At 42.5% G+C, this 13,789-nt stretch overlaps 1 protein-coding gene across 3 annotated transcripts in view; it reads left to right on the forward strand.

The window, feature by feature from the left end:
• The first annotated feature begins 2,622 nt into the window (after positions 1 to 2,622).
• The window catches only part of PRSS12 (serine protease 12), a 59,343-nt gene continuing 48,176 nt past the window's right edge, over positions 2,623 to 13,789 (forward strand). The window contains exon 1 of one of the 3 annotated variants that reach the window (XM_063310163.1): positions 2,623 to 3,069. In XM_063310163.1, coding sequence (XP_063166233.1) covers positions 2,670 to 3,069 — 400 coding nt within the window. In that variant the 5' untranslated portion in view covers positions 2,623 to 2,669. The remainder of the gene's footprint in view (positions 3,070 to 13,789) is intronic. The other 2 variants (XM_063310162.1, XM_063310160.1) reach the window with 2 other exon arrangements.

Consider the following 13,789-nt stretch of genomic DNA (forward strand, 5'->3'; position numbering starts at 1 on the left):
GACTATGCATCTCATTTGCAGCAGGTCATAATAACAAAAGGGTGCTCTGCTAAGTACTGAAGATGCTTGCCATGAAGGGGTTGAATAATTTTGAGACAGGAGAAGTCATGATAAGTTGCATTTTCAGTTGAATTTGGGAACACCACTTGAAGCATTTGTTGTGTTGAGCTATCTCAATTGCTTTTGCTTGATTTGTTCATTGCAAACAGCTGAAAATCTGTACTTTTTGGCAATCAACCTGATTTGCAATGGGGGTTGAATAATTTCGATTGCAACTGTATGTGAAAAAATCTGAATAAAAGATAACAATCCTCAGGAAGTAAATTGGCAAAACATAAATGACTTGACAACATAAATGGGCTGACATCATGGTGATTCATTGTGCCTGCAGGGTTAAAACAGGAAGGTCTGATATTTCTAAGGCACCAGCACTTGGTACTGCCATTAAGGAGCATATGATCAAGGAAGGAGAGTAAGTTTGCAGTAGCATGTAAGGAAGGACACAGAAGCAGCAACCAGAAGTATTAGTCTACAGGCCCAGCATTCTCTGGTGCAAGGTCTGTCAAGACTACTGAGAAGACAGTAGCGATAACCACTTCACCACAATTAGAAAACATGCTAGAAAGTACAGGTAATCCTTGTTTAGTGACCACAGTTGGGACCGACAACTCTGTTGTTAAGCAAAGCAGTCACTAAGTGAAACCACGATTGTGCTTGCTTCAGCTTCCTTTGCTTTACAGTCCTACAAAGGTCATAAATATGAAGACTGATCATAAAGTTACTTTATCATCACTGTCGTAACTGAACGATTGCTATACAAAGCAGCCACTAAATGAGGACTACCTGTTTAGAGAAAAAGAACAAAACAATTTATATATGAACATTTTAAAATCTATAATTATTGGTCCAGTGGAAAGTAGTCATACCCAAGACTTTACTATAATTCCCAGGAAGCATGGAAGAAGAGCCATGAACCATTAAACCTCTTTGGGATTTCTCCACTTGCACTTACACACAGTACAGACATGCCCTGGCAACATCTTCCTGCTGTGTCCTCACAGTGTAGCTTTCTTCACACATATCCAGCCTATGAATCTGTTAGGCAGGTCACCCATTACCTGGGAGGAAAGTCACATGGCTGGGAACAGAGGGAATACAAGCAGGATCAATGTGCTGTGGGGACAGCACCTGTCAGGGCAGCTGTTTTCTGCTGATTCAATCATTGAGAAAGGTGGCAACTATTCCATTACCTGCAGCAGATTTGCCACCTAACTCCTCTGAGGGGGAGGTATCTGTTCACAGTTCTCAGAGACTGGACGGGCAAACTTCCCCAACTCCATCAGCACCCATGTTTTACTGAATGAACTCGATGTTCTCAGTTCCCAGGGCACACAAAGCCCTATTCACCAGGCAGGCTAGGTGGCCCCAACATCTTTAACTGGCTGGCTGGTTTGGGGTCAGTGTCTGCGAATGCAGCCAGAGAAAGAGCAAAGCAAAGCACAGATGCTTTCCTTTCAAAATCCCGCTTCCGCGCCGATTTCCTATGAACGGCCGGCAAGTCCAGCCTTCCCTTGTTGGAGCGCAAGAGACGAGCACCGCTCGGGCGCCCGCCCGCAGAACCGCGCGGTGCTCTTACGCCAAACCGGTTGCCGCGGAAAGGAGACTGGCGCGCCTTCCCTCCGCCCTCGCTAATAAACCCTTTTTCCTGCAGAAGATAAGGGCCCACAGAATCCAGCTGTGTGTCAAAGATGCAGCTTCTTGAGAATTGAAACCCGCGTTGCTTCCGCCGGCTCGCGGCGCGTTAGCACGCCAGTTCCAAGCTCGTGCGGAGCCAACTGAGACCTCTGGAGTCCATGCTAACGCTCCACTGAGGTTCTGTATTTGCTGTCATTCGCCATTGGCTTAAGCGGGGACACGAGGAGTCCTCAAAAGGACCTTGGCATTTCCTCGCCGTCGGGCTCATGACGCCTAGTTTCTGAGCATGTGCAAAGCATCCGATTCCTCCTTAGTAAGCTCTGTAACCAGCCCTTCCCCCCCCCCAAAGTCGCAGTTCCAATCCGAACGTGTCTTTACGAGAAGATTGGCTGGGCTAGCAGAGGGTGGGTTGCCAGTTTCCTCGATACGGGCAAATGTGCGAGGTTTTCTCAGCGCAATGGAGCGGTTATCGGGAAAAAGAGCTGCACCAGCTGAATTTCTACCGGTCCGGAATGGCTACGAAGGGGTCCGCCTCAACTGGGCTGCAAAGAGCAGGGGTGAAAGGAAGCAAATGCTCAGGCATGCTCGCCGGATAGGCTTGCCCACAGTTAGCTTTAACCATCCTGGACTCTCCCGAAACTCTGAATCCAAAATGCCCCGCCCGCGAGTTGGTGGCTCAGCTTGCCCCGCGAACAAACCTGGGAGCAGGGAGCGCTGCCTACATAGCTCAAGCGCAGCTGCCTTAGGATGGCACTGTGCGCTGAAGGTGAAGCGCGAGCTCCTTTCCAGTAGCAGCGGAGCAACCGAGTCAAAAGAGCGGCGGCAGGGGCGAAGGAGGAGGCGAGGAGCTTGCGCGTTCACCCGGCGGGAGGTGGGAAAGGTTTCGTGGGCGCCGCGCGCGGCTCCGCCCTCTGCCTTCCCAGCCGGGCTCCGGAGCCGAGGGGCGATGGAGCAAACCGCTCGCAGCTGGCAGCATGACTTTCGCCCCCGTCTTTCTGGGGCTCCTGCTTGTCGGGGCGCTTCCTGAAGCCGGCGGCTCCGTGGCCAACCGCTTCGCTTCCCCGCCTTATTTGTCGGCCACCCTTCGGGGCCCGGCCCCGGCGCAGCCACGCTCCCCGCCGCTCCAACCCCAGCAGCCCGCCGGCGGGGGCGGCTGCCCCCGGAGCGGCGGGCGCTTCGTCAACGTGACGGAGTTCGGCGCGGGGTGTTTGCCTTGGGCGGAGGTCCCCACCTTCCTGGAGAGGATGCCGCAGGGCAAAGGGCTGCGCGGGCAGCGCAACTTCTGCAGGAACCCAGACGGCAGGAGCAGGCCCTGGTGCTTCTACAGGAACAACCGCGGCAGGGTTGACTGGGGCTACTGTGACTGCAGACAAGGTGAGAGGGAGACGGGATCTCCGGGCCAGCTGTCATTTTCACCGGGAACTGAAGGGTATTAACGCGCGTGTAGGAACTGCCTTTTGCCACGCGTGTCCGGACCCTGAAGGGGCACACTACGGCCGAAGGTAAAGCGATATTTAACACCCTCTCTACTTTGTCCCTAATACATTTTCCCGAATACATTTTGTTCGAAAGCATGCAGCATGGTCTATGCTATCGGGTCAGCACGCCTAAAGTTAACGCTTGCAATTAATTCTGCGGTCTTTACAAGAAATAAAGTTAGAAGTCTGCTTTACAGAAGCAAGAGAAAACACACAGACACAAACATATTCATTAAATGAAGGCATCCTTCAGCACCGTCTAGTGTGTATGTTTCAAAGCTCCAGTGTGATCATTGGGGTGAGAACAGAGATGTTTGCTAGTCCATAGGAATGTCCTCCTTTTCATCTGTAAAATGTTGCAGGATTATGAGCTTATCATGAGCAGAATTATGCTTGCCTGCACTCTTTATAGTGCAAGAACAGTTGCTTAGGTAGGCATTGCTGACCACTTGGGTTGGAATAATTTAATCTGCAAGGAATATTTCCAAAAGTTAGTTAAACAAAACATTGTGGCTTGAGTGAGTACATCCTATTGCCTTTAGCTGGGGGTGTGTGGGTTGATCTGGGGAGTGTGTATATGCTTTAGGCATGTTTAGCATTGGTGGATTGGCTGTTGAGATGTGAGTGTAAAGAAAGATAAAAAAAGAATGACAGAATACAACTATTGAAATGTTTTGGTTCTTTCTAAATGGTTTTAGGAATGCATTCAGTATGAAATGACAGTTGAAATTAAAGTAAATGTATTGGGATAGCCATTTGATAATACTCTATTCCATTTAAATTATGTCCAGTGAAGGCAATTCTTTTGGGTGGGACTAAGTGATAAGATCAATGTTAATAGACTATTTTTTTTTAAGTAAACATATATTCCTGGTGCTTGTGCCCTGGCTGCTGGTATAAGTCATGAATTGTTGTTGATATGTTTAGAGCATTGTTTTGGGTGAGTTGCTTGCACTGAATGATGGACACTGGCTGTTTGATTTGTGTGCTTCCATTTTACTGTTTAGGAATAATAAACCACCAGTAATTCCTTTACTGTAGAACATTTTTGCTTCTATTTCCTGTATGTGTTTGAATGTGTTTCTGTTTAATCTCTCTGGCTGTCTTGTGTATGTTGGCTGGTGAGCATATATAAAAATACAAAACTCTGTTCATAGACTCTGAAGTGTCCTTTTAGCTGATGAATTATGTGTATCAGGGATGGAAAAGCTATGGCCTCTCAGATACTGCTTAACTACGAATCCCAGGTACCCCAGCCAGACTGGCATTAGTGAGGGATGTCAGATGGCACTTGAGCAATATCTGTAGAATTGACCAATTGGTCCCTGGTTTGCAGTACTGAATGCTGACTTGGCCATTACAGGTAGCGTTTGCTTGTGATGTATTCTAATACCATGTGCTTTGATAAAGTAACACAGAACATTTTTGTCTATTTTGTATGTTAGTTGCTGTGTTTACTATTTTATACTTCAGTGCCACTTGTATGTGTGCATGTTTGTGGGTTTGTAAGTAAGTCATAATGTTCCAGTGGAACATTCCAAACTAAATGTTCACAGAATAAGGTTATACAATTTAATTATTTGGATACACATACAAATTTCCTCTTGGTATCAAGTAACTCCCTATCCGGGCAGTAGTAAGAATCAGTCTTGCTTTCCTTCAGAAAGGCTGCTGGATCATGAACTTTTAGAACATGCCACAAGATGCAAACTAGAGAACAGAGCTGGGTTGGTTCCTGCATAGTGGAAGAAGGTAATACACCCTGTGGTATGACCCAACACCCCTCGCCCCACCCTCCAGTTGCTTCAGTTACATTCAGTCACTAGATTTGGGAGACAGACTTAAAGGAAGCATTTAACTACCTAAGGCCATGAGGCATGCATCATGCTTGAACTCAGTGCTTCCAAAGATTGTGTATATGATGGAACATCTGTTTAAAATTTCACAGCTTGAAGATGAGTTGAATGTTAGCTGATTCTACACAGACATAACCAGATTTTTTAAACTACAAAGCCTGGGATAGGGGGGGAAATAGTTTCGGAGAACTCCAAAGGTCTTTCTTTCTTTGGCAAGCAGATTTGTTAGATCCCTTCTGCTCAAGATTAAGGTTATATCTCTCCAGTTGTGCCCATATGTGTCATTTATGGCATCCACACTATAGACTGGCCTTCTTGGTCCTAATCGATACTTCGTTGGTTAAGACCCCATTCCACACTGAGGCTTTTGTATGAGGTTCCATGCATCAAGAATCCTCTGAACAATAGAAGCAGTTGACTATTAGTTTACTTCCTCATCCCTCTCTTGGCAGCATCTGGTCTTGCAACAGTACCAACAAACCCTGAAATTGTTGCTTGTTGAGGCTTGTTTATTTATTGCTTCTAATACAATAAGATGCCAGAGGGAGGATGAGTAAGCAGGAGGGATTGAAAGTGGTTTGGTTTTAGCTACTTTGGTCAACTGGAGGTCTGTTGCCATACAAAGCTAGTTCTTCAAGTATTTAGAGTTCATCTCAAATAGACCAGCTCTATATTTTGTCAGTTGAGCTGTGTTCAGTGCCATCTCATTTATTTTAATAAACATGGCCATTTCATTCTTTACCAGGTTTGAAAAAAAGTGTGCGTGCATATGCATTTTGATGTAAATCTGGCTAATGGCCATATAATGGTTTCTAGCCTGATGCCTTAACCATTACAAACCATTACCAAACTGGCTCTCGTGCTGTCATACTTTTCTCCTAGTTCATTGATTAGTGGAGAGCACTTTACCCCAAGCTGTATATTATTCCCAGCTCAGTAAAATGATATACAGCAATGAAATTACATGGACTATTATTTCAAAGAAGTCTCACTGATCAGCAAAATTATGATCTGTTAACACTGAGAAGAAGCCATTTAAAACAAGTGTACAGTTGATATGTGTAATGCTTTGGGACTTCCACATTTTAGAAGAAATGAATGTGCAGTAACTCTGATATTGTCACCCTGGAGGGAATTAATAGCTACAGCATAAATAAACATCAGTGATTTCAGCAGTGCTTAGAACAGGTCAGAATTAGCTGCAAGTTTCTTCTTGTTCATCTTCTCTTGCCTATACATGGTATCTCATCTTGCCTCATCCAGAACACTTGGCACTTAAGTGTTAACAGAATAAATCTCATTTATGCTGGTCTGAATTCCTCTTCCAGCTTGCATTGGAAAGTGTAACAAGATCTTCTCCAAAAGGTAACAGAAGGCATCGGATGCTTCTATTGGGATTGATCCAAAGGATCTCTTATTGCAAGGCTGAATATATACTGCATGAATTGGCTCTTGATGATTTCAAGTTTAAGTTTGGGTGCAGTCCACAGAAAGACACATGCAAATCCAATATATAGAAGCATGGTTACTTGAAGTAACTTCTGTAGCAATTTCTTTCTTTCCACAAAGACATCAGAGCAACTCTTTATTTCAATAATCTGTTGAAACAAAAGTGAAGTAGCAGACATTTCTGTCCTAAGAAGCGTGTGTTACTAGTTCAGTTTTTTCCCTCCCTCCATTTTGTTCCTCTTCATTTTGTTTTTCACTTTTTTTAAAAAAAATTGCCTTTAAATTAACCATTTAAATAAAACTCTGTCTAAACCTATGTAGGATCTTCACTGGGGTTCTTTTTGATTTTGCACCATCACTTTATCAGTATTTTTTCAAATGTGACTGCTGCTTGGTGAGCATACATTAATAAATATAGCACAATATTTTATGGGCTTATAATGCATAATGTAATTAAGGAATAAGTATGCAGAGTTCACATGTGTTCTATAATTAGTGGTTACAATATGAACATAATGCTGCAAGTGGCAACATAGAGTGGAAGTGTAGGAGAAGTGGGAGATAGCTTTGCAGTTTCAGGTAGTTATTTTAAAACCTGGTAACTGCAATTACCAGTTTAAAACTATAGTGTGGTCATTCACAACTACCTATTCATATATGTAAGTAGTGAAAATCGTTATAGTTGTTACTATTATGAATCTTTTCATCCAGGACACAGTGACATTATTTATTTGATTTCTATGGCTATGTATTTGCCTAGGAACATAATTTTTTCTTCAGTTATTTTCTTTTCAATCACAACAATCCAGTGAGGTAGGCTGGGCTGAACAACTGGCCCAACATTGCTCAGTGAGCTTCCATGACTAAGAATCTAGATCTCCTTGTCACCCTCACTTTTCCACAGACATTTTTTGCTTGCAAATGTCTTCTTCTCTGTCCAAGAGAAAAAGAGAATCTACAGCAAAATGTTGGAAAACAGAGGCTAAAGATTTGAACCAGTCCCATTGGTATGAGAAATGTCACTGTTAGACATGATCACCACTGAGCACAAAGAAATTGTAACTTCTGGTAAATTAGTCGTAGAAATAGTCTGGTAAAAATTGAATATTGAAGGAGAAATATCATCATGAAAATAGATTGGGAAGAGATGAGTGGACCAGAAAAACAAAGTGCTAGTGTTAAATGGTCCCTTATGTATAGATAAGAGGCAGTTTGGTGTAGTGGTTAAGGCATCAGGCTAGAAACTGGGAGACTGTGAGTTCTAGTTCTGCCTTGGGCATGAAGTCAGCTGGGTGACCTTGGGCCAGTCACTCACTCTCAACCCTAGGAAGGAAGCAAACCACTTCTGAAAAACCTGCCAAGAAAACTGCAAGGACATGTCCAGGCTGTCTCCAAGAACTGGACATGATTGAACAGATTAAAAAAAAAGTACAAGTGATACTGTAAATATAAATAAAGAATGGTAAATAAAGAATTGTGATTAGTTTGATAAGCATTTCATCGAGCAATTCCATTGATCCCACAGAAATCCTGATGTTTGTAAATCATGTATGATTACTTATGGTTTCTTTGCTTTGGAACGGTTGTGCACATAGGAGTGTGATGTTTTACAATATAATGGGATCATACAATGCCTTGGATTTTGAAGGCAGAATGGTGCTTCACAGCAGGTGTGGCTGTGAATGTACCACCTGCCTGCAACTCTTTAATGGAGCTGCACCTTGTCTCAGGAACATGCAGCTGTCCTACACAGCTGAAAGTCATTTTGGGTATATGAAGTTGCAGACAAGAGTGAAATTCATGCCCCTACATGGTCCAAAGTACCCCTTTCCCTTGAAGTCCAAAGAGCACTGTTGTAAAATTGTTACATATTTTTAAACTCATTTTGCCACAACTGCTTATACATTTGAAAAGGATAAAATGGAGGTGAAATTCAGATGAAATGGGATTAACATATTTTGGCAAGGATTCTGTTTTATTCATCTAACTTTCAGTATGGTACCAAGGGATGATATAATAGAACAACTTATTATCTGTTGTGCATAGAATCTACAATTGCATACAGTATGCTTACATTCTTTATCTACATAGCTAGGAAGGGTGTGTAGTTAAAAGCATTCTGAAATTTCTTGTTTGAATAGTTACTAGCTGGCTAACTCAGTTAAATCTAAGTATAACCTGAAATAACCTCTAAATCTTGATTGTGTAAACAAAGCCCAAGGGCTAGAATAAAATAGTCTGGATTTCTTTGTATTGCAGCATTATAATATTTGTATCTTTCTTCAAATTCCAATAGTCTGCATGGCTGTTCAGATCCCACTAGTACTAGCCAATACAGCCAGCATTGATGGATGATGAAAATGGTTGTCTAGTAACTACTGAAAGACTACATGTTGCCTACCTATGTTTTATATAAAGGAAATATAACATTGGTCTATCTTCAGATTCTTCAGCAAAGGATCGTTACCTTGTTGTGGTGCTGGAGCTTGAGCATCTCAATGATGCCATGAGCTAAACCATGAAGGGCCACCCAAGACGGGAAGGTCATGACAGAGAGGTCAGACTAAATGCGATCCCTGGGGAAGGTAATGGCAATCCACCCCAGTATTCTTGCCGTGAAAACTAAATGGATCAGTACAACCAGAGATATGTCGGTATACCATCGGAAGATGAGACCCCCAGGTCGGAAGATGGTCAAAATGCTACTGGGGAGGAACAGAGGATGAGTTCAACTAGCCCCAGATGTGATGACGCAGCTAGCTCAAAGCCGAAAGGACGGCTAGCAGGCGACAGTGCTGGTGGTGAACGGCGAATCCGATGATCGAAGGATCAACACACCATTGGAACCTGGAATGTAAGATCTATGAGCCAGGGCAAATTGGATGTGGTTATTGGTGAGATGTCAAGATTAAAGATAGACAATTTGGGCATCAGTGAACTGAAATGGACTGGAATGGGCCACTTCACATCAAATGACCACCAGATCTACTACTGTGGACAAGAGGACCACAGAAGAAACGGAGTAGCCTTCATAATTAATAGTAAAGTGTCTAAAGCAGTGCTTCGATACAATCCAAAAAATGATAGCATGATCTCAATTCGAATTCAGGGCAAGCCATCTAACATCACAGTGATCCAAATATACACCCCAACCACAGATGCTGATGAAGCTGAAGTAGAGCAGTTCTATGAGGATCTGCAGCACCTACTGGACAACACTCCTAAAAGAGATGTTATTTTCATCACAGGAGACTGGAATGCTAAGGTGGGCAGTCAAATGACACCTGGAATTACAGGTAAGCATGGCCTGGGAGAACAAAATGAAGCAGGACATAGGCTGACAGAATTTTGCCAAGACAACTCACATGTCATGAGTAAGGATGGCGAGCAGGGGGCTCCCATCCAGACTGTCAAGCGCATGCGTAGCACTGATGAATTGTTCAGCCATTCAAAGAGACACAGATCGGGACCGCCTTAACCCTTGGGGGTTGTATGTCTGGGTTTTTCCCATGCTTCTTCAGTTTGTTAGGATTCCTGTTAAGTACTAGCAATAAATATTAGAGACCAGTTCATTGTCTCAGTGTGTTTCCTGGTTGTTAGGACATCACTCTGCATAACTTACACTCTCTTCCAACAACCTAAGAGACGGCTTTATACATGGACTTCACCAGATGGACAACACCGAAATCAGATTGACTACATCCTTTGCAGCCAAAGGTGGCGGACATCTATACAGTCGGTAAAAACAAGACCTGGAGCTGACTGTACTTCTGATCACGAACTTCTTCTTGCACAATTTAGGATCAGACTAAAGAGATTAGGGAAGACCCACAGATCAGCTAGATATGAGCTCACTAATATTCCTAAAGAATATGCAGTGGAGGTGAAGAATAGATTTAAGGGACTGGACTTAGTAGATAGGGTCCCGGAAGAACTATGGACAGAAGTTCGCAACATTGTTCAGGAGGCGGCAACAAAATACATCCCAAAGGAAGAGAAAACCAAGAAGGCAAAATGGCTGTCTGCTGAGACACTAGAAGTAGCCCAAGAAAGGAGGAAAGCAAAAGGCAACAGCGAGAGGGGGAGATATGCCCAATTAAATGCAAAATTCCAGAGGTTAGCCAGAAGAGATAAGGAATTATTTTTAAACAATCAATGCACGGAAGTGGAAGAAGACAATAGAATAGGAAGGACAAGAGACCTCTTCCAGAAAATTAGAAACATTGGAGGTAAATTCCAGGCAAAAATGGATATGATCAAAAACAAAGATGGCAAGGACCTAACAGAAGAAGAAGAGATCAAGAAAAGGTGGCAAGAATATACAGAAGACCTGTATAGGAAGGATAACAATATCGGGGATAGCTTTGATGGTGTGATCAGTGCGCTAGAGCCAGACATCCTGAAGAGTGAGGTTGAATGGGCCTTAAGAAGCATTGCTAATAACAAGGCAGCAGGAGACGACGGCATCCCAGCTGAACTGTTCAAAATCTTGCAAGATTGCTGTCAAGGTAATGCATGCTATATGCCAGCAAATTTGGAAAACACAAGAATGGCCATCAGATTGGAAAAAATCAACTTATATCCCCATACCAAAAAAGGGAAACACTAAATGTTCAAAATATCGAACAGTGGCACTCATTTCACATGCTAGTAAGGTAATGCTCAAGATCCTGCAAGGTAGACTTCAGCAATTCATGGAGCGAGAATTGCCAGATGTACAAGCTGGGTTTAGAAAAGGCAGAGGAACTAGGGACCAAATTGCCAATATCCGCTGGATAATGGAAAAAGCCAGGGAGTTTCAGAAAAACATCTATTTCTGTTTTATTGACTATTCTAAAGCCTTTGACTGTGTGGACCATAACAAATTGTGGCAAGTTCTTAGCAGTATGGGGATACCAAGTCATTTTATATGCCTCCTGAAGAATCTGTATAACGACCAAGTAGGAACAGTAAGAACAGACCATGGAACAACGGACTGGTTTAAGATTGGGAAAGGAGTACGGCAGGGCTGTATACTGTCACCCTACCTATTCAACTTGTAAGCAGAACACATCATGCAACATGCTGGGCTTGAGGAATCCAAGGCTGGAGTTAAAATCGCTGGAGAAAACATTAACAATCTCAGATATGCAGATGATACCACTTTGATGGCTGAAAGCGAAGAGGAACTGAGGAGCCTTATGATGAAGGTGAAAGAAGAAAGTGCAAAAGCTGGCTTGCAGCTAATCCTCAAAAAAACCAAGATTATGGCAACCAGCTTGATTGATAACTGGCAAATAGAGGGAGAAAATGTAGAAGCAGTGAAAGGCTTTGTATTCCTAGGTGCAAAGATTACTGCAGATGCTGACTGCAGTCAGGAAATCAGAAGACACTTGATCCTTGGGAGAAGAGCAATGACAAATCTCGATAAAATAGTTAAGAGCAGAGACATCACACTGACAACAAAGGCCTGCATAGTTAAAGCAATGGTGTTCCCTGTAGTAACATATGGCTGCGAGAGCTGGACCATAAGGAAGGCTGAGCGAAGGAAGATCGATGCTTTTGAACTGTGGTGTTGGAGGAAAATTCTGAGAGTGCCTTGGACTGCAAGAAGATCAAACCAGTCCATCCTCCAGGAAATAAAGCCAGACTGCTCACTTGAGGGAATGATATTAAAGGCAAAACTGAAATACTTTGGCCACATAACGAGAAGACAGGACACCCTGGAGAAATTGCTGATGCTAGGGAGAGTGGAAGGCAAAAGGAAGAGGGGCTGACCAAGGGCAAGATGGATGGATGATACTCTAGAGGTGACGGACTCGTCCCTGGGGGAGCTGGGGGTGTTGACGACCAACAGGAAGCTCTGGCATGGGCTGGTCCATGAAGTCACGAAGAGTCGGAAGCAAATGAACGAATAAACAACAAAATCTTCAGATTATAGGAACATGCTGCTTCTAGAAACACATTCTGCCCCTGATTAGTGTATTGTGAGCAAACTAGAGCTGAAAGTTACAAGTGACCTTAGATTGATGGGTGTAGGTCTTAAAAGAAAAAAAAAGGTGGTGTTAGTTAAGAATCAAAGGAAAACAAGGCTAATGAAACATACTCTCTATGAGATATTTGATGTTTCAGGCAGAAAAAAATTAATTCCATTGGTACCATTTATGATATCATGGCCCAAGGATAGGAAGGTCTTAATGAAAACCATAACTCACATAAACTTTAGCCAATTTTATCTGTTCATTCTGTAACTATCATAAAAGGGAGAATGCTAAACCTCTTCAGCCATCTTCCTAGTTCACTCTGATAATTTGAGTAATGTTGGCCTTCCATTGTTAAGCACTTATTTGCTTCATTCCAAGAGTTGGAATGAATTAAACAAATTCATAAATTCCATAAATTCACATGAGCTGAGTAAAGTGGTGGTTGCTTGTGGTCAGACATGAATAAATACATTGTTTTGCTTGAAATAAACTCCTAGCATCTAGTTATGTATAATACTTAACAAGTCACTGAAAAAGTTATGTAAACTGTATAATTGTTTTCTAATTCCTTTAAACCTAATGGCAATAGATGAGAGGTAAAGTAATCATACACAGGCTTGTAAAAAATGTTTAGATGAAAAGAAGAACGGTTTTATGAAGTTGGTATTTCTCTGCCTGTACATTATATCTTAATCACAACAATTACTAGACAGAGACTAGAGAGAAATACCACTAACGGATACTTAAACTCTGTTACTATTTGAAATCCCTAGGTTAACTGTTCTGAACTTCAGTCTAGCTAATGGGAGCAATAAACTAGAAACCATATTTCAATAGTGGTTAACCTAATAGGGAAAAGCTCTATAATATTTTTACTCCACAAGGCATTTACTAATTTTACTGTCTATTGTGATTTTGTTATACTATTTTTATATGCAAGTGACTATAATGAAGGTTTTGAGCTTTTAAGGAAGTAATTGCATTCACTGGGTGTGGGATTTTGTTATGCTATTTTTATATGCAAGTGACTATAATGAAGGTTTTGAGCTTTTAAGGAAGTAATTGCATTCACTGGGTGTGGGAATGTTGTGCCTGTCAGCATGTTTGGACCCTTAGACATTATCCTTGGTGTTCTCTGAGCTATTTCCTGCAGCTGGCTTTACCTTTCTTAAAGGTTCTGCTAATTAACAAAAAAAATTAAAAAAACCTTGCGTATATAGTGTGTGTGTGTATGTGTGTATATATATATCCATCCATCCATCCATCCATCCATCCCTAGGCTAAACTGTCCTGAACTTTAGTCTAGCTAATGGAAGCAATAAACTAGCTGGGGGCGGGTGGCCTACGA

Source organism: Candoia aspera, chromosome 8 (assembly GCF_035149785.1).
Source record: "Candoia aspera isolate rCanAsp1 chromosome 8, rCanAsp1.hap2, whole genome shotgun sequence".
NCBI classification, from domain to species: domain Eukaryota; kingdom Metazoa; phylum Chordata; class Lepidosauria; order Squamata; family Boidae; genus Candoia; species Candoia aspera.